Source organism: Phyllostomus hastatus, unplaced genomic scaffold (genome assembly GCF_019186645.2).
Source record: "Phyllostomus hastatus isolate PE091 unplaced genomic scaffold, TTU_PhHast_1.1 phas_contig_38, whole genome shotgun sequence".
NCBI classification, from domain to species: domain Eukaryota; kingdom Metazoa; phylum Chordata; class Mammalia; order Chiroptera; family Phyllostomidae; genus Phyllostomus; species Phyllostomus hastatus.
This window is the reverse complement of record NW_025333869.1, coordinates 6,521,765-6,547,705: the sequence shown is the minus strand read 5'-3', so window position 1 is coordinate 6,547,705 and position 25,941 is coordinate 6,521,765. Positions and strand designations below refer to the sequence as shown.

At 40.8% G+C, this 25,941-nt stretch overlaps 1 protein-coding gene and 1 pseudogene across 1 annotated transcript in view; one reads left to right on the top strand and one right to left on the bottom strand.

The window, feature by feature from the left end:
- The window catches only part of MARCHF8 (membrane associated ring-CH-type finger 8), a 108,690-nt gene extending 84,434 nt beyond the window's left edge, over positions 1-24,256 (top strand). The window contains 5 exon segments of the mRNA XM_045842269.1: positions 16,266-16,348; positions 16,591-17,436; positions 18,841-19,021; positions 20,958-21,105; positions 21,528-24,256. Of these exon segments, the coding sequence (XP_045698225.1) occupies positions 16,266-16,348; positions 16,591-17,436; positions 18,841-19,021; positions 20,958-21,105; positions 21,528-21,832 (1,563 nt within the window). The 3' untranslated portion in view covers positions 21,833-24,256.
- LOC123821022 lies at positions 10,328-11,412 on the bottom strand (annotated as a pseudogene).
- Positions 24,257-25,941: the final 1,685 nt, after the last annotated feature.

Genomic DNA, 25,941 nt, shown 5'->3' with positions numbered 1-25,941 from the left:
CATTCCCACCAACAGTGCACTAGGGTTCCCTTGTCTACACATCCTTGCCAGCACTTCTTTGTTGATTTATTAATGATAACCATTTCGGCAAGTGTGAAATAATATTTCATTGTGGTTTTAATTTGCATCTCTCTGATGGCTGCAGATGTTGAGCATTTTTTCATATGTCTTAGGGCCCTCTGTACATCTTCCTTGAAGAAGTATGTATTCAGGTCCTTTGCCCATTTTTTGATTGGATTGTTTGTCTTCCTGGTGGTGAATCATGTGTGTTCTTTATATATTTTGGAGATCAAACCCTTGTCCTATGTATCATTGACAAATATGTTCTCCCATACAGTTGGTATCCTGTTCATTTAAATGATGGTTTCCTGAGCCGTGCAGAAGCTTTTCAATTTGAAGTAGTCCCATTTGTTTACTTTTTCCTTTATTTCTCTTGCCTTAGGAGATTTATCAACAATAAATACTGCTACACAAGATATCTAAAATTTTATTGCCTATGTTTTTCTCTAGGATTTTTGTGGTATCTTAACTTATATTTAAGTCTTTTTTTACTGTTTAAGTACAATTGTCTGCATTTTCTGCCCACCACTCCCACCCACCCCACCCATCCCTGCCTCCCACCCTTGCACCTACCCTTTTGGCTTTGTCCATGTGTCCTTTATATAAGTTCCTTGATGGATCTTCCCCTATTTTCCCTCATTATCCTTCTCTCCGTTCTCTGATTACTGTCAGTTTGTTCTTTATTTCAGTGTTTCTGGTTATATTTTGTTTGCTTGTTTGTTTTGTTGATTTGGTTCCACTTATAGGTGAGATGATATGGTATTTGTCTTTCCTCACCTGGCTTATTTCACTTAGCATAATGCTCTCTAGATCCATCCATGCTGTTTCAAAGGTTGGAGCTCCTTCTTTTTTTCTTCAGTATAGTATTCCATTGTGTAAGTGTGCCATAGTTTTTTTTATCCACTGATTTGCTGGTTGGCATTTAGGTTGCTTCCAGGACTTGGCTATTGTAAATTGTGCTGCTATGAACATTGGGGTGCATAGGTTCTTTTGAATTGGTGTTTCAGGATTCTTAGGGTATATCCCAGCAGTGGAATTGCTGAGTCCAAAGGCAGATCAATTTTTAGTTTTCTGAGGAAATTCCATACTGTTTTCTACAGTGGCTGTACCAGTCTGCATTCCTATCAATAGTGTACTAGGGTTCCCTTTTCTCCACATCCTTTCCAACACTTGTTGTTTTTTTGCTTTGTTTATGATGACCATTCTCATTGGTGTGAAGTGGTATCTCACTGTGGTTTTAATTTGTATCTCTGATGGCTAGTGATGCTGAGCATCTTTTCATATGTCTCTGGACCTTCTGTATGTCCTCCTTGAAGTGTCTGTTCAGGTCTTTTGCCCATTTTTCAATTGGGTTGTTTGTCTTCCTGGAGTGAAGTTGTGTGAGTTCTTTTTATATTTTGGAGCTCAAACCCTTGTTCAAGGTATCATTGGCAAATATGTTTTCCCATGTGGTTGGTTCCCTTTTCATTTTACTGCTCTTTTCTTTAGCCATACAGAAGCTTTTTATTTTGATAAAGTGCCATTTGTTTATTCTTTTCTTCATTTCCCTTGCTCCAGGGGGACACCTGACCTTTTGTTGTAGGGGGCAGTGCTCCAACCAACTGAGCCACCTGGCCAGGGCTAAAGTTATTATGATAGGTGTGTGCTTATTGACATTTTTAAAACTTTTCTGTTTTTTTTTATTGTTCTTCTTTGTCCCTTTCTTTTTTCTCTTGAAGTCTTTCTTTTTGATTTGGGGTTTTCTTTAGTATGGTTTGGTTCCTTTCTCTTTATACAATATTTTGCATATTTTGTGTAGGTTTTTTGGTTTGTGGTTACTATGATGTATCTATTTGTATCTGTAGCAGTCTTACTTAAACTTATAGGTATGTAAATTCAAGCTCATTCTATAATCACTTTAATATTTTTTTGTTATTTGTATCTCCTGACTATTGGAGTTATAGTTAATTTTGCTAGTTTAACCTTCAAATTAGCTTATTAAGACTATGGTCATTATAGTTAATTTTGCTAGTGTTGTCTTTTAACCTTCATTTAGCCTATTTAGCTTCAATTAGCTTATTAAATTTTTGGTGCACTATGTTTATTATACCAGTGAGATTTTTTCTTTCCTGTATTTTCTTATTTCTCTTTATAGGCTTTCTTTTCTGCTTAAAGAAAAACCTTTAACATTTCTTCTAAAGCCACTCTAGTTGTGGTGAACTTCTTTAGGTTTGAGGAAGCTCTTTGCCTCTCCTTCAATCCCAGGTGATAAGCTTGCTGAATACAGTGTTCTAGGTCGTAGATTCCTTTCTTTCAGCACTGAAAATATGTCTTGCTACTCTCTTCTGGTCTCTAAAGTTGCTATTAAGAAATCCACTAATAGCCCTAGCTGATGTGGCTCATTAGATTGAGCACTGGCCTGCAAACCAAATGGTCAGTGGTTTGATTCCCAGCTAGGGCATATGCTTGGGTTGCAGGCCAGGCCCCCAGTAGGGGGCACACGAGAGGCAAACACACATTGATGTTTCTCTCCCTTTCTTTCTCCCTCCCTTACCCTCTCTCAAAAAATAAATAATAAATAATAAATAAATAAAATCTTTAAAAAAGAGAAATCAACTAATAGCCTTATGGGGATTTCCTTGTATGTGATTTGTTTCCTTCTTGCTGTCTTCCATATTGTTTCTTTATCCTTACCTTTTCCATTTTAACTACATTATGTCTCAGTGTGGGCCTCTTTGTCGTCTTCTTATATGGAACTCACTGTGCTTCTGGGACCTCGATGTCTGTTTTATTTTTCAGAAATTATTTCTTCAAATATTCTTTCTGTCCCTTTCTCTTTCTCTTCTCCTTCTGGAATCCCTATAATGAAAATGCTAGAGTACTTGATGCCCCATAGGCCCCTTATACTATACTACCCTCATTTTTTAAAATTCTTTTTTCATTTTGCTGTTCTCTTTGGGTGATTTTTACTATTTTGTCTTCTAAGTCACTAATATGTTCTTCTGTATCAACAAGTTTGGGGACCTTTGTTTTAGACATTTTAATAGAGAGACAATCACTCCAAAGTTTACTTGTGTTACTCATTTAACAGCTGTTCATTGAACACATGCTGTGTGCCAGGTACTATGCTAGGCCAAACAACAGCAGCTGCTAAGTTAACATATTATTCCAGAAATGTCTTTATAAACCTTGATAGTTTTATGAAAGAAATGAACAGGGTACAAGGGCAGTGATTAATAGGGGTAATAAGCCCTTTTGAGGAGGAACCTGAGAAAGGGCCAGTCATGCTGGGTGGAGTATAGAAGCACCCCTAGAAGAAGCCAGAGGATTTGTAGTGCTGAGTGACCAATACTGAGTGGCAGAGTACAGAAGGAGCTTGGGTTGGGGCACTGGGGTCAGGGAAGGGGTTTCAAGCAGGTCTCTGAATGTTCTTTTAGGTTGTGGTGGGGGGGGAGAATTTGTGCTTAAAAAGATTACCGATTTTATTTTTCACCTGACTCATTTGGCTTTGAGTTTGGGGTTATCTTTCTTCCACATTCCCGTTAGTCACATTGTCCTAGGCTTTAGGTTCACTTGCTAGATGACTAGCCTGGGTAGAAACTCTTTTCATCCCAAGTGAGTGGACTGGGTAACCTCTGTTGGAATGAGGACATTTTACAGCACACACCTGCAAATATATTCTGGAGATCATCAGGCAGTAGTCATCCACACAGAAGCCTTGCTTCACAGTGGAGGTATTCCTAGAATGGAGTGCTCATGTTTCTGCATCTCCTCTGATTTCATTTGATCCTATTAGCAGGCTTGTGGATTACTGACCCAGTTTTAGTGCTTAAATTCTTATTCTGAGAGGGTAAGCCCTTTGGAGGTGGTGTGCTTGGAGGAGTGGCCCCAGAAACACAGAATGAAGACTTTAAAATAAAAAAAAAAAAACAGTGTTTTCGCCACTCCCCCCAGATTTTTCTCAAAGGGGAATCTTGAAAATAGAAATATCTTTTATTATATATGCAAAGTTAAATATTTAAAGGAAGTCTGTAGTAGTAAAGGGTCCTTTTGACTGTTAAGTAGCCCAGAAACACAGCCCTGTAACCATAGCATGTTATTTCTGGTGATTTGGGGTATTTTTGTGGTTACATTTATAGTTTCTGGGAATGAGAAGCCATCTCTGCCCAGAAATTACTGTGTTAAGTGTAATTTATTGAAAGCACGCTACATTTGCACGATCCCCAATAGTAGCTGAAAGACCCCCTTTGGAAGATGAGCTATGAGAAGGTCCTTGTAGCTGTTACCTTACTCTAACAATGCTATGATGTATTCCTCTCATTTTGCTGGGGATGTAATACTATTCATATAATTCTAACTCACCCTAAAAGGCCACCAAAGAAAAGAATTAAGTGTTTAGTGCTACTAGCTAGGCAATGCTGAGAGTCATTTATAAGGGAAATTATTTTAGAATTCAGTAGTTTTTATTGCACACTCTTTCACAAATCCTATATTGTATATATTCTATATTGACTTTTTAAATGGCTAATTTTAATTAATTGCCATTGTGTAAGCTTGTTTTTGGCACAGCCCTTCATCTAGATGTAACGAGTGTTTATCAGAGCAGCCCCAGAACTGGCCTCTCCTTCTTTAATTGTAGTTCATTTTTCAAGTTGAATACAACTGGATGTTTATTTATAGAAATCAGCGTCTGTCATAACAAAGCCTTTGTTTTCCCAGAGTAACTTCTGTGCTAAGCATAAATTTGCTGAAATGTAATCTCAATATGTACATTATAGTATCTAAACACCAACTGAGACTTTATTATATGAAGTCAGGTCTTCTGAGCTGGCAGGAGGGGGCAGGTTATTATTTCTTGGTTTGGGAGTGGGAGGGCAGTTGTATTTAGTAACCTTTTGAGCAGGAAGGAAATGTAAGGTAGTCTGGTAAACAAAAATTCTAAAATCCCCCAAAGATGTCCTACCCTAAGGCCCAGAACCTGTAACCTATGATAAGCTATCACTCTCATGATCATGTTATGTTGATTGAATGGAATCACATGATCTCTTAAAAGCACACAGCATTCTCTGGCTGGTGGTCAGAGGATGTCAGAGATTGTGAGCAAGAGTGGACTTGAAGATGGGGCGGGATTGATGGGGAATGAGGGCAGCCCCTGGCTGACAGCCAGCACAGAAACAGAGTCCTCAGTTGTGAAGCTGCAAGGGATTGCATTTTGCTAACAACCTGAATGAAGTGTATTCTTCCCCAGAGCCATCATAAAGGGGGAGCCCCTAAACAGAGGATCCCATCACATGATGTGTCAGACAATACATACATGTATTTTTATGCCACTAAGGTAGTGGTAATTTGTTACACAGCAATAGAAATCTAACACAAGTGGCAAATGCTATCCATATAGAAGAAAGAGCTGTCCTGGTAGCTGTGAGAGTCCTTCACTTCTGATGATGGACAGCGTAATGTGTTGTCTTGATTTAGCAATATTCTTTTGCTTATTTTCCTATGTTGTATTTTCTATATGTACATATAGTACAATGACTTTCAAGTTTTTTGACAATGATCCTTCATAAGACGTAGTTTTTACATTGAAACTCAGTTCACTCACACCTGTAACTGAAAGAAAAAATTCTCTCCAAAGACTTAATCTTTATGATGTCAGGTGCACTCTTGATATTTTCTATTTTATTTCATTGTTTTAAAAAATGTAGGTCATGACCTACTAAATTGATTTCTTTACCAGTCTTCCCAACATTGGAAAATCATTAGTTAGTTGGTTGTGTTTTTGTGGTTTCATTTTACTTCCTAAACTTTCAAATGCCTATTATTTTTAAAATGCCTTGTATTTAAGAAATACCTGCCTGTTCATAGTAAAAGTGGTGTTGTAATGGTTGGAAAAGGTCTCCATGAAAAGTCACTGTCCTTTTCTACCCAGGGTCTCTGCTCTCCTTCCAGGCTTCAGGGAAACCACTATCAGGAGCCTTAAGAGGGTGCACCCTTCCCTTGATAAATAGTCTGCACATTGCCAGTGTACACAGTGTGGTTGTCCCCTCTGCCTTCTCCCTCCACTCACCCAGAACTGGGCACTGGAGCTTTCCCTTCTTTTGATGACTGCCTGGCACTCCTTTCTATCAAAGTACCTGTGTTGACTCATTCAGTCCCCAAGCTCATGGGCATTGAGGTTACTCCAGCCCTTTGCCACTATATGTGTGAGGATGAATTTCTAAAACAAGAATTGCTGTATGTATGTGTATGTGTAATTCTGAGAGAAAGTGCCAAATTGCCATTTTATGGTGATTTGCCAGTTTGATTTTCCACCAGCAATGTATAAGCATGCCTGCTTGTCCACGGTTTTGCCAACATAGGTATTATTATTATTATTTAAAAAAAAACTTTTTGGTTGATGTTGGTATATTTCATTGTAGTTTTAATTTGTATTTTTCTCAACAATCATTAGTTTAATAATAATTAATTTAAGACCATATAATGACATCTGTGCTCTAGAATGTTCATTTATTTTCATGTAGTGTGGTGGAATTAGAGTATAATTGCACATGAATGGTACAGAACATTCACTACTAAATTATTTTATGCCTTCATGACAGGTCAACAATCTTTTTGACTAAAACTACCAGCTTCAGGATTCTCAATGCAGGAATTTGTGTGTATATTGTGTCTACAAGTGCACCCATGGAACAACTTAAAGTGTATCTTTAGTAAACAAGTGCAACATTACTGCTGATTATTTTGCATGTTTAAACATTATAGTCTGATTATTTGTAAGCAACAAAACCCTACACAAATACTCTTAATTCTAGAAAAAATCTGTCAAACTATAATTAGTTATAATATGCTTTGCTTGAACACACATCGAATTTCTAAAAGGTGCATATATTATTACCTTAGATAAGAAGGTTGTAAAAGTGAGTTTCATATTTTATACAATGAAGTGTGCATTTCTGATGTTGTTTTATGCAGCATAAAGTTTAAGTTTAGATAAAAAAATTGTAAGTCCTGGATCCCCACAGTTCATTTAGAAAACACCTCCAATTTATGGCTCTTGCAGCAGGTTTAACAGATTAAACATGATGAAGTGTTGTAGCTCCATTTCAAGTATCAAAGAAAAAGGAGACTCAAAATCTTTGTGGGTTGTAGCTGAAAATGCAAAGCTTTAGAAAACTGTTAAGTGTGTTTTGAAATAACAAATTGAAACAAGATTCTTTTTATTTAAATTACTTTATTGTTCAATTATAGTTGTCTGCATTTTCTCCCCACAGCTGCCCCCCACCCCAGCCAAAGCCACCTCCCTCCCTTGCTTCCACCCTCCCCCTTGGTTTTGTCCCTGTGTCCTTTATAGTAGTACCTGAAATCCCTTCCCATTGTTCCCTCCCCTCTCCTCTCTGGCTGTTGTTAGATTGTTCTTAGTTTCAGTGTCTCTGGCTATATTTTGTTTGTTTTTTTCTTTTGTTGATTATGTTTCAGTTAAAGGTGAGATCATATGGTATTTGTCTCTCACTGCCTGGCTTATTTAACTTAGCATAATGCTCTCCAGTTCCATCCATGCTGTCACAAAGGGTAGGAGCTCCTTCTTTCTCTCTGCTCAGTAGAATTCCATTATGTAAATGTACCACAGTGTTTTGATCCACTCATTTACTGAGGGGCACTTAGATTGTTTCCAGTTCTTGACTATTGTGAATTGTGCTGCTATGAACATTGCATAGGTTCTTTTGAATTGGTATTTCAGGGCTCTTAGGGTATAATCCCAGCAGTGGAATTGCTGGGTCAAAAGACAGTTCCATTTTTGTTTTCTGAGGAACTTCATACTGTTTTCCACAGTGGCTGCATCAGTCTGCATTCCTACCAACAGTGTACTAGGGTTCCCTTTTCTCCCCATCCTCTCCAACACTTGTTTGTTGATTTGTTTATGATAGCCATTCTTACTGGTGTGAGGTGGTGTCTCATTGTGATTTTAATTTGCTTCTCTCTAATGGCTAATGATGTTGAGCATCTTTTCATGTCTCTGGGCCCTCTGTATGTCCTCCTTGGAGAAGTGTCTGTTTAACTCTTTTGCCCATTTTTTTAATTGGGTTGTTTGTCTTCCTGGAGTATAGTCATGTGAGTCATTTATATATTTTGGAGATCAAACCCTTGTCCAAGGTATCATTGGCAAATATGTTTTCCCATATAGTTAGTTCTCCTTTCATTTTAATGCTATTTTCTTTAGCCATGCAGAAGCTTTTTAATTTGACAAGGCCCTGTTTGTTTATTCTTTCCTTTATGTTCCTTGCTTTAGGGGACATATCAGTGAAGATGTTGCTGTGTGGAATGTCTGAGATTTTCCTGCTGATGTTATCCTCTAGGACTTTTATGGTGTCATGACTTATATTTAAGTCTTTTATCCACCTTTAACTTATTTTTGTGTATTGTGTAAGTTGGTGATTGAGTTTTATTTATTTATTTTTTTGCATGTAGCTGTCCAGATCTCCCAACACCATTTGTTGAAGAGGCTGCTTTTACTCCATTTTATGCTTCTTCCTCCTTTGTCAAATATTAATTGACCGTAGAGACTTGGGTTTATTTCTGGGCTCTCATTCTGTTCCATTGGTCTATGTCTGTTTTTATGCCACTACCAGGCTGTTATGATTACAGTGGCTTTCTAATACAGTTTGATATCAGGTATTGTGATCCTTCTGTTTTCTAGTTCTTTCTCAAATTGCTGTAGCTATTCAGGGTCATTTATGGTTCCAGATAATTTTTTGGAATGTTTGTTCTACATCTGTGAAATATGTCATTGGTACTTTAATAGGGATTCCATTGAATCTATAAATTGCTTCGGGTAATATGGACATTTTGATGATATTAATTCATCCAATCCATGAGCATGGAACATACTTCCATTTGTTTGTATCTTCCTTAAATTCTTTCTTCAGTGTTGTATAGTTTTCTGAGTACAGGTTTTGACCTTCTTGGTCAGGTTTATTCCTAGGTACTTTATTTTTCTTGTTGCTATATCAAATGGGATTTTTTTCCTGATTTCTGTTTCTCATATTTCATTGTTGGTGTACAAAAATGCTTTTGATTTCTGAGTATTAACTTTGTATCCTGCTGTTTCGTCAAATTCATTTATTAGGTCAAGTAGTTTTTTGGTGGAGTCTATAGGATTTTCTATGTACACTATCATGTCATCTGCAAACAATGACAGTTTAACTCCCTCCTTTCCAATTTGGATGCCTTTTATTTCTTTTTCTTGTCTGATTGCTGTGGCTAGGACATCCAGTACTATGTTGAATAGGAGTGGTGAAAGCGGGCATCCTTGTTGAAACAAGAGTCTTAAGTATTTCATCTGTCTTGGACTGATAAGTACTGGGACTTTAAAACAATTTGATTAAACCTGAATATTTGCTCAAAAGTGATATAGCACATTTGCCTATAAATATATTTTGGAGAGATATCGATCTTGATGTTTAAAACTTTTTCAGTATTTGTGATTTAAGTATTATTGCTTTTGAATTACATTAATTTAATATCCAACTGAGCATAAATACTTCACCTCACATTACTTACAATAAAAGGACTTACTTTAGAAATAAAAATGTTTAAAGTACTAGAAAGAGAAATCACTAAAGCTGTATAAGTATGTCTCTCAATGACATGAGAAATCATGCAATATAGAAAGTATCTTGTACCCTTAAGGTTTCATAGTGAGCTGATCTTCTTAAATTTTAATGCCATTTAAAAAATCAAAAAGTTAAAAAGAACACTGCTGCAGTGAAGACTGTTTCTAAAAGTTGCAGGTATGATCCCATTTTGAGAGCAGTGCTCCTTTAAGTCTTTCCGCTTAGGCACACTGATTTTCAGCTTAGAAAGTCTAAGCTGGTTCTTAACATATTTCCTAAGTGGTATGAATAGTTTAAGGTCTTTCTCCGTTAAAAAAAATTTTGATGTCTCACTAAAGAGTAATAAGAAATATATCTTACTTTTAGATATTAGACTTTCTGGAATTGGCCCATCTGTAAAAAACTTTAAGAATTATGTGAAAGTGTGGAATCATCACTCTGTGAAAACAGTGTGAGAAAATGAAACATCACTGTGTTGAAACCTTTTCTAGCTTTAACTCAAAAGTAGAAATCATGAGACTTCTAGAACATTAATTTTAAAAACACACAGAAGTGAAAAAGTGCTATTTTTCAAAAAGTACAATTTTTTCCTACTTATCAACATGGAATGATTTCAGTTCTCCTGTATTAAAAGCTGGACTTTTAAAAAACTAGTATTGTAGTACTTAATATAATGATTAATCAGTAGTGGCTTCAGTTTCAGCTGGACCACTTACTAGTCTTCAGATTCCCCTTTTTCCTGCAGGACCTTTTGGTTTTGCAAAACTTTGCTTATGTGCATGGTGCTTGGGGTGTACTTCTTCATATAGGAAGTCTGTAGTCAACTCATCCCCATTGCCTGTCTCTCTCTTTCTAATGACATCCATTTGTAGTTGTCTTTCTATGATATCTAGCAGAGGGCTCTTGCAGCTAGAATACAGCATCTGTTCTCTTATACTGCATGTGTACCCAGGCATTGGATAAATAAAAACTAGGGACTCCAAATAATCTCCTTCATGGAAATGTTTATATAGAAAGAAATGGTAATGTGCTGAATCCTTGGGAATCCTCTTTGGCAAATCTTTTAGTTCTGAAGTATTTGTTGTCTTGGCCAAAATAATAATTTAATTTTTTATATCTATTTCCAATTGCTCGTAGTTGAGCTGTCTGTTGTTCAATTTTTCCAAAGCCTGAAAAGCTTCTTGAGAAATAGGAAAGGCTACTCCTTGCAGTGTTTAATGCTAGTGTCCACACCCACGTCAGTTTATACCTCATTTATTTTAATCTGTCATAATTCTTCCTCAGCTGCAGTCAATGGGGCAGGAGAAGACTGTGACAGCAAATACTTTTTATATCCATGTAATGACACATTTTCCTTTACTGTTCCAAATACTTCATCTTTAATGCGGCCACCTCCAAACTCCTTTTTCCGAGTTGCTCTTGTTGCTACATACAACATTTTTTGACGAATATGAGAATGATCTGGAGACCAGGCAGTGAATATTCATTCATATCTCTGGGCATTCTGAGAATTCAACCTGAATAATATATAGCATGGCTGTTTTTCCTCCAACAGGGGTAAAACAAAGGAATCATAATCCTTATTCCAGGAATCTGAAGGTTGACTGGATGATCCAGTCACAAGTTTCTCATTTTCAATAGATATTTTCAGAAGTCTGCATTTTCCATTTCTTGTTCTGGCAAAGACATTTTTAACATCTTTACTTGCTTGGATGCTCCTCTGGTGGGACATGGCAGTGGCTGTGGGCTCCCAGGTCCGGCACTGACTACCTAATTTGTATTTCTCATTGTGACAGAGATTAAGCATCTTTTCATGTTTGAAGAGCCACCTGTATTTCCTTTTCCATTTTTTCTATTAAGTAATTGATTTGATAGACTATAATTTGAGGCCAGTTGTAAAAATGAGCCCTATTTGCCTCTTAACCCCCCTTATCCATTCCTTCTTCAAATTCCTTCTGGCTTAAAAGCAAGCAAACCAACCAGGCCATTTTTTGTGGACCAAAACCTAGTTGATGTAAACTTTTGTTAGGGACCTCCGACTTCAAGTGTTTACAAGTAGCTTTGCTGGTAAAAGAAAAGAAAGCCTAGTGGTAGTTTGCAACAGAGAATAAGGAGGAGGAGGTGGTAGATAGGGAGGTTGTGAAGTAACCCAGGTGGATGGAACAAGGGAAGGAAGTTGAAGCAAAAGCCTGAAAGGTAAGGGTGGCATCCTGCTCAAATTGAGAAGTCTACTTGATAGTCTGTTAAGATAGTCCTTCCAATTGCAGTAAATTCTCTAAAAAAGAAACAGAGAAAGGGGGAATGCTAACTTCTACCAAGGATATGTGGAGTGTTTTCTTTTCTTTATACATGTTTGGCAGCCTTGATTAAAATCATACAAAACCCCTGGCTGGCGTAGCTCAGTGGATTGAGTGTGGGTTGCGAACCAAAGTATCGAACCAAAGTTCGATTCCCAGTCACGGTACTTGCCTGGGTTGCAGGCCATGACCCCCAGCAACCGCACATTGATGTTTCTCTCTCTCTCCCTCCCTTCCCTCTCTAAAAATAAATAAATAAAATCTTTAAAAAAATCATTCAAAGCAGTGAGTCTGATAGGGAAGGCAACTGCTGAGTGGCTTGACTATAGCAAAACAGAATGTATGAAAGTAGTTGTCATTCTTAAGAAGTTATATCTGCTGAGATTTAGGCCTAGATAGAATCCAGAGGTTTGATATAATTGATTACAACATTTTACAAAGAGGAAGTTTTTGTGAAATTTTTTTGTACTGAGCTTGCTACATTCTTTGTCATGACAGAAAGTCTCTTGTTTGAGAACCAAGAACTTCAGGAACAGAGAGAGCCTGTTTTCTTCAAACATTTGAATTTTCTTATATTAGACATTTATACCTTTATTATAACAGTCCTGTCATTGATCCTTATGGAAGGGAGGGGCTGCTCTCCTGAGGGAGGTGTGGCACAGTCTCCTTTTTCCTTGAGGCCACCCCAAGCCACCCTGCCTGCTGCTCCTCAGAGAGCTGTCAGTGTTCTGAGCAGACAATGCTGGCCCTTGCCTTGCCTTGCCTTGACCTTGACAGTAACCCTGTAACCATATTTGAAGCTTAAAGCTTCAGTTTTTTTGCTGTTGTTGATCAGGTCAGTGTTTTAAATCCTCGTAGGAAGGTTGATACATTTTACTCAGCATAATACCAGTTAAGTTCTGTAAAGTTGCTCAGCTCTGCTTTTGTGAGCATCTGCTTGTGGACTTGGTCCTGAATCCTGCTTGGGCTCCTCTTGAGCTGGTGACAGAAAGGGCTCTTATGACAGCTGTAATGACCGCACAAATCATGCTTGTTTTCTCACTCTGGAGTCAGCCAGGATAAAGCATTTGCTGGTTTATACTTATGTAAAACTACAGTAAGTATATTTTTAAAATTTCCTTGAAACCTTATGATCTAATATGAGGAGAGACTTATTTTTCTCATTGGGAGGCTTGGAGTGCCTCCCAAAGCTGTGAGTGCCTTGTGATATTTTTTGTGGGATTGAGGAGGATGAGATGTCAGGGCAGGAACATGGAGAGAGGATGCTCATACTCTTCCAGTTTCCAAATAAACAGAGAGCAGTGGTTGGGACTGCAGCCAGAGTCTCACAGGCACAATCTTCTGCTATAAGTACAGACCCAACTGTGCATGAGTTTACCATTATACACCTGATGGGAACTTTGCAGAGAAGTGATCACAAGTCCTGTGACAGGTGTAGACAGTCTGCTTTTTCTGAAGGTAGACTTTGTTCTGCTCTGAGACTCTTCTCTCCCATCTCAGATCAGTCCCCTCTCATGGGCATGTGATTATTACCCCAGACTTCCCATTTTGACATGATTACTTGAATATCAGGACTGGAGTGAGAGACCATTTTCTCCTGATTTCAGTTTCCCTTCTGAGACCATCCTCCTCCCAGTACACTGACCCTGGAAGGGCCTCACTGTCCGTATAAGATCCTACTTTCCTCCTACATGGTTTGCCTTCCCTTCAGAATACAGGAAAGTTTACCTGCTTTCAAGAGATAATGTCCTTATCTAACAGAGAATGAGATAACTAGGAAATTCCCTCTACCTTTTGAGGGAGCAGTGCACTTTTCCATCCATTGTGTGGAAAGGGGACACCCATCTGTACCTTAGTCTGAGCTACTAAACTTGACTCAGCAACATAGAGGAAGGAGAGCTGACCTCATAGTAGTGAGGGAACAGGATGTGAATATAGCTGGACATTCCTGTCTTCCCTTTGTCCAAGGTCTCACTTCCCTACAATACAGCATGACCAGCTTGTGGCCTTCATGATACATTTCTGGCCTTGTTTATAGATGCTGAACAGAACTGGTCACCCTTAGAAGTAAAACAATAAAAGATGGGAACAGGAAGTTCAAGCAGGCTTTGTGTCTCAGGATAAGGGTAGGACTGAGTATCTGAGACAGGCAGCTTAGGAGTTTGGGACCTTGGTATAGCTACCCTCAGCCCACTTCCCTGTAGTGAGTGACAGTAAAAGCCCTATGTTCATCTTCAGAGTCTAGATAGCAGAGCCTGTGCCTGTTCTCTGGCTGGGCTGGGGTCTGCCAGAGGAGCCCCCAAGAGTGGAGCCTGGGATGGCTCTATGAGAGGAGGGTTCAGGAGAAAACACAGGAGGGTGGTTTCTGCAGTGGGAATGTAACAGCATAATGTCTGATAGGTCCTGAAATCCCTGTAGCTTCAATTTGGTTTAGGAAGAGTTGTGACAAGGTCGTGACAGGTTATTTGGGGGTGTCATTTTCATATCTCCAAATAAATTAAACATTAGAATCTTAGGAACTTTGCAAAGCAAATATACCCAATGTTCATATATGTATATTGTTATAAAGTAAGTGTAGATTCTTTGGTGACTCGGAAGATGTGCAAATTGAGGAATGCTACATGATTTTAGCATACACATGCAGCATGATAACATGTAACTTCTGGGATGAGTTTCTTTACTTTGAGTTGGATTTAAAATGATGTTTATTCTCCATGCTGAAGGGTGATCCATTGAACACCTCAGGTTCCAGCCCTAGTTCTCTCCAAGCCGGTGCATTTTCAGTAGAGGGAAGGAGGGGAGAGCTTCTGGATAATGGTGCTGCCTATCTTGGTGGCTCACTCTCATCAGGGACCCTGTAGCTGGAGTGCCAGGGTGGAAGTGTACCCCTGGGGGTAGTGCTTAGCGAAAGGGTGGGCACAGGCCCCAGCTGGGGAATTGTGGACCAAGGAGCAGGGCTGAAGGCCACCTGAGTTATCCTTGAGAAGGTGGAAAAGTGATGTGGCTTACTCTTCATAATAGACTCATGGTACAGTTGGCCCTCCATATTCATGGGTTTTGCATCTGTGGCTTTCACACCTGTGGGTTTAATCAACTGTGGGTTGAAAGTATTCAGGGGGAGAAAAATTCCAGAAAGTTCTGAAAAGCAAAACTTGAATTTGCCACATGTGAGCACTGCCTGATTCCTTACAAATGAAGTGATGTGTGGGTACACCCTGCTGTAGCCTATATGTAAATATAGGTTATATGCAAATACTATACCATGTTATTAAAATAAGGGACTTGAGCATCTGTGGATTTTGGTATCCATGAGGAGTCCTAGAATTAATCTCCCCAGATACAAGGAACAGGTATACTATATTCATGTGGCTATTTAGATTGTGTGGAGCATATACTCACTGAGGCTAGCTGTTCTAGGAGAGAAGAATGCACTTACATGAAGATACATGGTACTGGGAGGGTCTTGGAAGCTTAGGAATCTGCATCTTGATAAGGCATAACAAGGGCCTCATCAAGTCTGGGGTGGGAGGCTGCAGGACCCTCTAGTGGTGGTTTTGTATCCTCAGCTCAGCAACACTCCCTGTTGCTGTTTCTCTCCTTCTACTTCTCTTAGCTTAGCTGTGGTGTTTCCTCACTCTCCTAGGTCTTTTCTCTAATTTGGGCTTATTCATGGCCTTTCAGAGCCCCTGCTCAATCTCATGACTTCTTGTTATACATTCTTTCAAATTTAAATTTTCATTAGAACTCTTGGGAGCATCCTATGCTCACCCCACTCTTGGGCCACAGATTGAGCTATGGATTGGTGGCCCTGTAGTCTCCCTTTTGTGTAAAGAGCTCTGGCAGAGTAGCAGGTTTTGTAGCCCAACCATGACGTTATAAGTAGGAGAGAGTGCTCACATACTGCCACCTTTTATTAGGATTATCCCAGAAACTTGCTAGCAGGGAAGCAAGTGCCAGCAGTGATGTACCATGCAGTTTTTTGCTTTTTCCATATACCTTGTAGTACTTCGTTTTATGACCTATGTACAAACTAATTAAATTCAATGCCTAGGAAATAAATGACCACTGAATCTGCAAATGAATGGTGCTGTTTTAGAGTCTCAAATATTTCTTCGCCTCACTTTCACCCACATATAAAAAGAAGGGTGCCATTTGATTTGTTTTGTCTCAGCTTGTAGGGACTTAGTACATGTTACTCATTGAGCAGTGGAAATAGTAGACATCCTTAGATTCTCTCTCTGTTCCCCTTCAGAAGGAGATGGTATTCACAGTACACTTGATTCTTTCCTGAAAACTGACAGGTGGTGTGTTGTTACAGGCTGGGAGTCCTCCGTTGGTGTCGGCTCCAGTGTCTGCCTTCTCTCGCACTTCTGTCACACCTTCCAATCAGGATATCTGCAGGTAACACTTGCTTCAGATGCTACACTTGTTCATTTCATCCCAGAAGTAAGCATTAGTATCTTAGGTTACTGATTTTTCATTTGTGTGGTCAATATGTTTTTGCTCTGAACAGTAGACCCAGATTTATGTGCTGTTTGCTCACCAAGTTACCAGATGACTCTCATTTCTTCACGTTTATGTCTGTTCTCTTTAAAAATTGTTTTCACTTTCTGTGTTTTTATTCCACTGTTCTCTGCATGCAGTTCCAGTGCAGTGTTTTCTGAGTGTTGTCACCACAGTCCCATGCAGTCTGCTGTTGTCTTGAAAGCTCCTCAGTGCCAGAGTTCTCTGACACAAGGGCTCACTGTGACAGTTATCTGTAAAGACACATTACAGGCATCAAAGAGAAATTCCGGTGGTTCAGAATGGACCCAGGCCTGGAAGCCTGATCAGAATACCAAAGCCAGAAGAACACTCAAGTTCTCAAAATCCTTAAGTGATGTGGGGGAGAAGGCCCAGGACCCTCTGGAAAATTTTGACTATGCGGAAAGAACTTGCTCTGAAGGGAAACTGATACTCTCTCAAGATCCATATCTCAGAATTGACAGGTTCCATCATAAAGAAAAAAGAACTCTGAATTGCAAACCTCTTGGCCATTCCAAACAATTTTGTGTTTCATCCCTATTTGCCAATAATTCAACTGCCTCAGAGGTGGGAGGTGGCAAGGAGGGCATGCAGGTCCCTCTTTTGGAAGAGAAAGCTGATGGTGAGGCTGTTTCCAGAAGCCAGAGACTGTTTAGGAACCTGTTCTCCCTCTTGCATGGCTTGAGTGTCAACAGCCTGCACAGGTTCCATGAGCTGGAGAGCCATGCAGCTCACCTGCACTCTGCCAAGTCCTCCAGCAGGCTGGCAGGGAGCACAGGCTTCTGCTCTGATGAAATGGGAGATGATGACGTCTTTGAAGACAACACATCCACAAAATTGAAGCATAAGGTCCTGTGGGCACCCCTCTGCTAAGTGGAGAAGGACAGTGACCTGGATTATTGTTCTCCCCTCTCTGAACAATGTCCCCCCATCTCTCCTGTGTCCACGTCAGGGGATGCCTGCAGGTTGGTTTGTCAGGAACCACCATTCTGTCCATCTCTGCTCCCCACACCTGTGTAACCTCATCTTGCTTTAATATGTGAAGTTTCAGGAAAATGAACCAGTAGGCAGCTTAGACAATTGTGGGTTAATAGTTTTCTCTAGAAGAATAGAGTATTGATAATCATTTGAAAAATCAATTTCTATGACATGGGTCCCAAGGCAATTTCACAGATGATAAAAGAGGAAGAAGCTATACATATTAAAGGTCAATCTGATTCTTCTCAACTAAAAATAAGTACACTTTGCATAAAGAAATTGGAAGAAAGATTTTTGGTTTGATGGTCTAGATCTTAAGGATTGCCTGCCCCTCACATCCTCAGTTTTACCCCTTGCTCCGCCTACAACATGATGTGTGTGGGGAGAGGTTGTCCTTCCTTCCCTCTTTTTAACTTGGATGTAGCCATCTCTATCCAAATCCTAATTCCACTTTCTACCTTTATCTGCCCCCCTGTGCAGCATCCTTGTCTGGCCTCCAAATCTTTCATAATTCACTTTTTGTCACCACTCTTATACCTTCCCCATTGCAGCCTTTCCCCAGTCACCCCTCCTTAGGGCCAGCTATTATGTCTAACCATTGGATTAGAAACAAACAGTGGAGATCCTGCCCAGGGCCAGAGCCCAGCTCTTTCAGGCCAGATATCTGTGCTGCCCTGTTGCTGCTGGGAAAGACTATTCTGTTTTTCAAAAGTCTGTTTAGTTTCTTGAAATTAGGTAGCTATATCTTGTTGCATGTACCCTGAATCTTTTGATATAATGAATGATTTAAAATTCTCCCTTATTCCTGTAAGTAGTCCTGCAAAAAGAAATGAAATTGCAGTACCTCATAATGTTTTTTAGATCCAGAAGAGGTACTGTGATTTCTCTGTTTTCTCTCTGACAGGAATGTGTAGTTGTGGTCTATGGAGCTGAGGTCAGTGATTGTGCTAAAAAAAAAAATTCCACCATCTTTTAAAATCACTGGTATATTTGGAAGGTATAGTTCTCATTCTGTTTTACACAGAACGTTTTGTTTTTTCTTTCAAATTATTTTAGCATCCTAAGTTCTGGAAGACACTTCCATGTTGCCTTAAATTTGTCTTTCAGTGAAATTCTTGTCTTACCAAAAGTGACTGTTTTGTCATTACTTACATTATTTTTTCCTCTCTGATGCCAAATGCCATCCAAACTTGACATGTTGGTGTGGTAAGCTAGAAATTTTTAATTTGTAGTAATTGTCCTCATTTATGTTTGTTTGTTTTTGTACTTACAGTCAATTTTGTGGTATTTGTTTCTGAATGTTTTCTTTGGGGGTATTGACCTTCCACTGAAGTGTTACCTTCTCTGTTGTGTAGCCCTCTTTGTAATGATTGGCTTTTGTGCTGCCCTAGGATATGTCACTGTGAAGGGGATGATGTGAGCCCTCTGATCACCCCCTGCCACTGCACAGGGAGCCTGCACTTTGTGCACCAGACCTGCCTGCAGCAGTGGATCAAGAGCTCTGACACACGCTGCTGCGAGCTCTGCAAGTACGAGTTCATTATGGAGACCAAGCTGAAGCCTTTGAGAAAAGTATGTGTGAGGGTACTTACCCTGGGCAGTGCTTAAACCTCACTGAAATGTGTGTCCCTGAAGAGTGAGCACCTGGGTCTGGATGAAGCCTTAGCTTGCTTGTGTTTGCCTCTTTGAAGAGTGGGGAATGGTGCGTACATCATGTGGTAGAGATCATTGTTTCTGATACTGATTTACAAGTCCCTCCTCTGAGGAAGAAGCTCTTTGTTACCATTAGCCATAATGTTTTCTTTTTTCCTTCAAAGTAAAACTGCTTGCTTGTCTGCATCAGTCATTTGGTCCTTGACCTGTTTTGTGACATTTTAGCCAGCATTTAACTTTATATGTACTAACTCTTCATGCCTTGTCTGTAATTAGAACTGTATATTAGAGATTAGTATCTCTCCCCAGCACAAAGCAAAGCATAACATACTACATTTACTGTCTATTCCCTGACAAATATTTAGATGGGAGGGTGGCATGGGTGGGAAAAGAAAGGAATCAAAGGCATTACAGGCAGTGTAGCCCTCATCAGGCCCTTGTCTCTGTTCCTCTGAGAGGAGCCTTGTCCCAGCACTCACATCCTTGCAAACATTGTTTGTTCAATGTGTCTGTCTATATCCAGAACATAAGGTTTTGTCTGGAATAATATAAGACTTGTTCTTACAAAATTTTAATATGTAGATTGAAAAGGGAATCAATCACATCATCAGATAACAGCACATGACAATGCCAATTAAATGCTAACTTACATGGCAATAGAACATACCAGACATTAGAAAAGGAAGGACTCATTGTGAGCTAGAGTTCTGGAAAGTAGAGTGTTGGTAGCATCATAGAGTGTTCCGGTGTTGAAGCAGTTCTTGAAGGATCCGTAGGATTTGGAGGTGAAGTAAAAGGAGATTACAGAGGTCAACTTGTCTGTGGAGAAAAGCATACAACAAAAAGGTGAGGGTGAGCATTTCAGGGGAGTATGAGAGGTTTGAACTGAGTGTGTCTTAGGAAATAATAGGAAATCAGGGATCAAGAGAGTATTTTAGGAAAGAAGCCAAGTGAGTATGGACCAAACCATAGCAGAAAGCATTGTGGACTTCAGAGAAGTCAAGCATAAACTACTTAAAAAGTGGAGTCTTTATGGCACTTCTGATTTACTGGGCACCTTCTCTGTGCTGGTCTCTCAAGTGAGTCTTATGGCCAACCTAGGTAATCCATGAGGCTTTGCTTTCAGCTTCTCCCCTGTAGAACCATCTGGAAAGAGGCTGTGACTAGGGCTGGCAGAGGATATACAGTATTTACACTTTATCCTTTTTCTATGCCTTTATATATTTTCTTCTTATTTGGAAACTGACAAGTGAAAAAGAAAATACGGCTATTTGGAGTAAATTCATGAGTTCCTAGAGGAAATGGGACTGGCAGAGACTGCTTGTACCAGGAACTCTTAGCATCAGTTTCAAGCTGTTGCTGCCAAAGTAGCAGAGGAGCAAAGGGTAAACACCTTGCACCATCACTTTCACAATGGAGTGTGACCCACCTGCTAGTGTGTTGTGGCATCATCACCCTCGTCTTCCCCTCACCCATGCTAGTCAGCAAGCCAGGGACACTCAAAATGTGCAGTTTTCATCAGAACTGAAACCACAGAATTTTTTATTGAGCCATTTGATGTCTGCTTGTCAGAATAAGCAGGCAGGGAGTTGCTGGTCGTGGTTCATAGCTCACCTAGATCCGAGCTGCTTTTCATTGCACAGGAAGTTGGCTGTGGACAGAATACCAGTACCTGGAACCTGGTTGAAGCCAAGTGGTTTAAAGAAAACAACTTTGGGTATTTGGGGAAATTCATTTAGTTTGGGAAAGGGGAGAGTGGAGGAAGGCCAATTTTACCCTTGTACAATGCTCCCACCCCCACTGTAACCTTTACTCTGTGAGCCTGAGCTTCATGCCCTGCATGCTGTCGTTGCAGTGGGAGAAGTTGCAGATGACAGCCAGCGAGCGCAGGAAGATCATGTGCTCAGTGACATTCCATGTCATCGCCATCACCTGTGTGGTCTGGTCCTTGTATGTGCTCATTGACCGCACTGCTGAGGAAATCAAGCAGGGACAGGCAACAGGTATGTGCTCAGAACTAAAGGGGAGCTCAGCACAGAGGTCCTGAGTGACACACTGGGGTCTCAGGATTGGAGTGTTACTCTCTATTGATTTTCAAGTCAGACCTCAAATGTCTGGGTTTCTGGAAGGGGCTACCAACTGTGAGGCAACCAGCCATCCTACTTGGATGTTTCTTTTGTTGTGAGTAGTTTTGAAAACCCAGTCAGAAGAGATCAAATCATGGAGAGAGAGAGAATCTCCATGAACTGCTTCCTGGAAGAGCAGGATATAAGGGAGTGAACACCCTCTCCCACCCCTCCTTCAATGAGATAGGCTTTGATGAGTTAAGAATCCATGGGTTATGGGAAGTTCATGAGTTGTGTTTTATTTACTTAAGATCTTAAATAAGGTCATCTGTTAGGCTAACCAGGTGTTTTCCTTCCAGGAATCTTAGAGTGGCCCTTTTGGACTAAATTGGTGGTGGTGGCCATTGGCTTTACTGGCGGACTTCTTTTTATGTACGTTCAGTGCAAAGTGTATGTGCAATTGTGGAAGAAACTCAAGGCTTATAACAGAGTCATCTATGTTCAAAACTGTCCAGAAACAAGCAAAAAGAATATTTTTGAAAAAACTACACTCACAGAGCCCAACTTTGAAAATAAAGATGAACGTGGAATCTGTCATTCCGACACAAACTCTTCTTGTTGCACAGAACCTGAAGGCAGTGGACCAGAAATCGTTCACATCTGATTGTGTGGAGGGTATAGTTTTCCTGGACATCCATGAACAGTTCACAGAAATTGTTTACTGCCAATTGTATACCTTTTCTTACATGCTTTAATAGCACAGATTGGACAGGTGACTATTTAATGATTTCTCTTTTTCTAAACCCTCTTCATGGAATATCTTGGAAAGCTCTTACATCGGCTGGACATGTCTAGGTTCCACTTCTACCTGCACATCTATGGGAAGGGAATGTGGAAGACTCATGACATCATGACAGGGAGCTGGCACATGATGTCTCGAGCATAAGGAGGGATAAAATGTCACACCTGAGGGAAGAACAGGAGCAGGGTGGCACTCAGGCCCTGATGTACAACTCTTTCAATTGTCAGCAGACCCCACCCTGGAGCAAAGTGTTTGGGAAAGTCTAGTCATGGTGCAAGGATTTCCCTCCTCACTAAGGAGAGCCCAGGGAGGCAAGCTCCCTCTTCCATTGCTGCCACTGTCAGTTCTCAGCAGGTGGACCATGGTGCTCTGTGCATGGTGGCAAGTGATTTCACTAAGCAAACAGCACTTTACAAGAAAAGAATCTATATTGTGTGTATCCAGTAAGATTGAAACTTAAAAGAGTGTCTCATATAGATAGAGACCTTCTCTTCATGACCCTGATTATCTCTTTTATGTTATAAAAGATCTAAAACCCTGTTGCCTTTTGTCTTTTGAGAAGTGTGACATCTAGTCTTGTGTCCATTAAAGACTTGTGACTATAATGCCACACAAACAGGTCGGACACTTTCTTATAACATCTCGTGGGAATTAATGGATTCTAAATGGCAATTTGAGCCTCATTCCTATGGTTTCAAGCTTGTTTTATGACAAGTCTATAAAAGAGCCTGCCCCAAACATTTGAAAATATTTTTTTGGTCAACACTGAAAAGGAAGAGTGTATGAGCTCTAAATGAAAGGAAAAGAAGTGAGTAATTAAAACAAAACTGAGTATTTAGAAATCATTCCCTTATAGACGAACCTCTCTAGTCTGTACTGGCCTCACACTAAAAGAGTAAGCATGCACCAACCCAGTCTAGGGTGTGTCCACTGTAGGTGCTCCTTGGCTCCTGCCATCTTAGCTAGCTTCTGTACCCGAGAAGACAGACAGACACCCGAGAGAGGCAGGCAGGCTGGCTCTGGAACAAAGGCCAAGAATGAGCCAGGGTCAACTATGTTACTGCCCTTAGCCACACTCCCAACCATTTGTCGCCTTAATTGGACTGAACAGAGGTGATCTTTTAGGAGCCCCTGGCCTTGCGATCAGTCTATTCTGTCATCAGGGATTATCTCCCATACCATTTTTCATAAAACAAACAAAACCAAAATCACTACCAAAAAGTCTACTTAAAATTCTGTTTTTAAAAACTAGTTTCATTGCTCCAGGGAAATGAGTGAACTCCAGGAAACTAGGTCAGGAGGATCTGCCATGTAACACGGATATCCCAGGTGCTGGCTTTCCAGGTGTCTATGCATGTGCCTGGGAGTCCTGCCTTTAGTCCTCTGAGCCTTAGATGCCTCATCTGTTGTGTTTAGAGGATGAAGCAAACACAAGATGAGTCCTTTGCTTTCCCAAGGGGAAGCCCTGTGGCTTCTTTTAGAAACCAGAAGGAAGCTAAAGGGTGCCTGAGCTCTCGGGGAGTGTATGTGGTAGCTGACTGTGCTCTGCCACCTCTTCCCATCCAGCATCTGACTCTTCAGGATTATGGACTCTGATCTAGAGAGCTGCACTGCCATCATCCTTCTCTGGCTGGGCATCACACCAGCCCCTGAAAATTGATCAGTTTACCTTCTTGCTGTCCCCCAGCCACATCCAGCCCATGCCTGTGTGTTCACTGTGCCTCAAAGTGCAATTACCCACCTCCCTTCTCGGCTTGGAGACACCAGGCAGACTGCTTACTCAGGGTTGCTGGATCCTGCTCATCTCTGATTCTGCCCCTTCAAAATGGCCTAAGGAAGGTCCTGCGTCTGCCACTTTTTAACGGCAAGTGATGAGTCATGTGAAGACAGGTAGATTTTTAAGCAGGAATCTTTTCCTTTACCCTGATAGAATCCCTTGTGCTGAGTTTGAAAAGTACTGAGACTTCCCATGGAGAGGTAAGTGTGCTTTTGTAGAACTAGCCCCTGGGCAGCCCACCCTTTACAGCTGGTGTCCCCTATGGCAAAAGTGCTTTTGTACCCATGTTGTGTTGCTCCCAAGCCCAACCAGATTTTTATGAAGCCCTCTCTCCATCTCACCACCTCCTACCAAGTTCCAAAAACTTCTCTGCCTGTGGAGGTCTGGCCCAGGTCCTTCTTTTCTTTCCTGGAAAGACACACAGATGCTCCCTTGCCTTTCTCTTTCCTTGGCAGATTCTAGTTGAGCACCTTTGACCCCATTCTTAGTCCCAGGTCTAATATTCCACCCCCCCGGAACTGACAGTGAGGCATGAAGCATTTGCAAGATTGTGCTGTGCTGCCATCTAGTGGGGGCAGGGGATCTGCCTGGTATTCCCTTGAGTCTGTCATTTGCCCTCTAAATGCTTTTGGGGGTTAATCCCCAGATTCCTTTCATTCTGCACCTCGCTCTGGTGGGACGATGGCATTTGACTGAACCATGTGGAAATGTGGGATGAGCCTTCAGGTGTCAGGGCCAGTAGGGCTGGTACTTGTGGGCCAGGTAATGGAGAGATGGCAGTAGCCCATAGGGGTGTCACCAGCCAGCCCTCTCTGACCTTACCTTTATTCCCCAAGAAGTTACAGTGCAACTCAAGGGCTTCTGACTTCTTTGGCTGCCAGCAGTAATTTGTTTTTTGTGCCCAAGTTTAAGAATTTCCTGAAAATCTGTAAAAGGTCACTTCCTACTCCAGGACTCTAACACGTGTCCCCCTGCACCACCCCCCTGCTGCTTTTTTGCTTCACTTTTTTCAATCTTACGCGTCTAGTTTTAAAACCTCAGGCGTGCCCTACCTGAGTACAGATATATGGACCCCAGGCAGTTGGGCCAGTTCCCGATCCTCAGGTAATGCCTGAACTAGTTGAGCTGCTTCTGTTGCCTGGGGGTCAGCTGTAGGGCTGGAGGAGAACTGGGAACATTTTGACCTGATGCAAATACACTTTTGAAATACTTAACCTTTTTGGATCTGATTTGAAATATGCAGCTTCCATCTCTAGCCTAGGAAAGACATAAACAACTCATCACCTATTTAGATGCAATATTTCTAGAAAATTCGTTGTTAATAAAAAACAAATTTACACTGGCATGTATGGGGTAGTTTCTAAAAGGCACTTAGGGGATTTCTAGTTATTTAGATGTCTACTTTTGTATTTTCTGTGTGTTCACTGTTTCTCAGTATCACCACTTGAATAATATTCTGTACACGGGCTCATTTGTGCTATACATGGAGTGTCTAAATACAGCAATAAAGCACTTCTTTACAAAGAAGTTTTTCTATGAAGGTGTTTTCCTGCAAGGAGGCTGGGAACCTCTCTCGGCTCCTCTGGCTTTCACATCAGGGAGGAAAATCATATACTCTCTGGAGGTATCCATTTTCCTCACCTGCCCTTTGAGGGAGGACAGCTTCCTTGATACTAATGATGAGTGGGGTGGGAATGGGTTCTGGAGGGTGTGCGGGCATGAGAGTGAAAACTGAAGCAGTGAACACAGGTGTGCTTGTTGGAAATATGTGGGCTATATGTGAATTTACCGCCTCAAGAGAAGCCAGGCTCAAGATCAAGGTGTGTATGGCAACATGACTGTTGGAGCAGTTGGTTTGCTTAACTAGCCTTATCTGTTAAAACATTTACTAAACCACAGCCCTGCTGAGTGAGAGAACCAGGCGTGAAGGTCCAGCAGGACTGTTGGCTATAGCTTAGCCTGGCTGGCTGCCTCTCTTGGCTGCTGACAGGGCTTCCCTGACCAATGGCAGTGCCACGGATCCTCTAGTCAAAGACTGCAAACCTTCACTCATACAGCTTTACTTTTGTACATGAGGTGAAAGAAAGGAGACCAGGGCTGTCCTGGACATACTGTATCCTAGGTGAGCCAGGAGAATTCATCCACTAGTTAAGGGTAACACAGTAGGCTTCTAGAAGATGCAGAAACTGAGTAG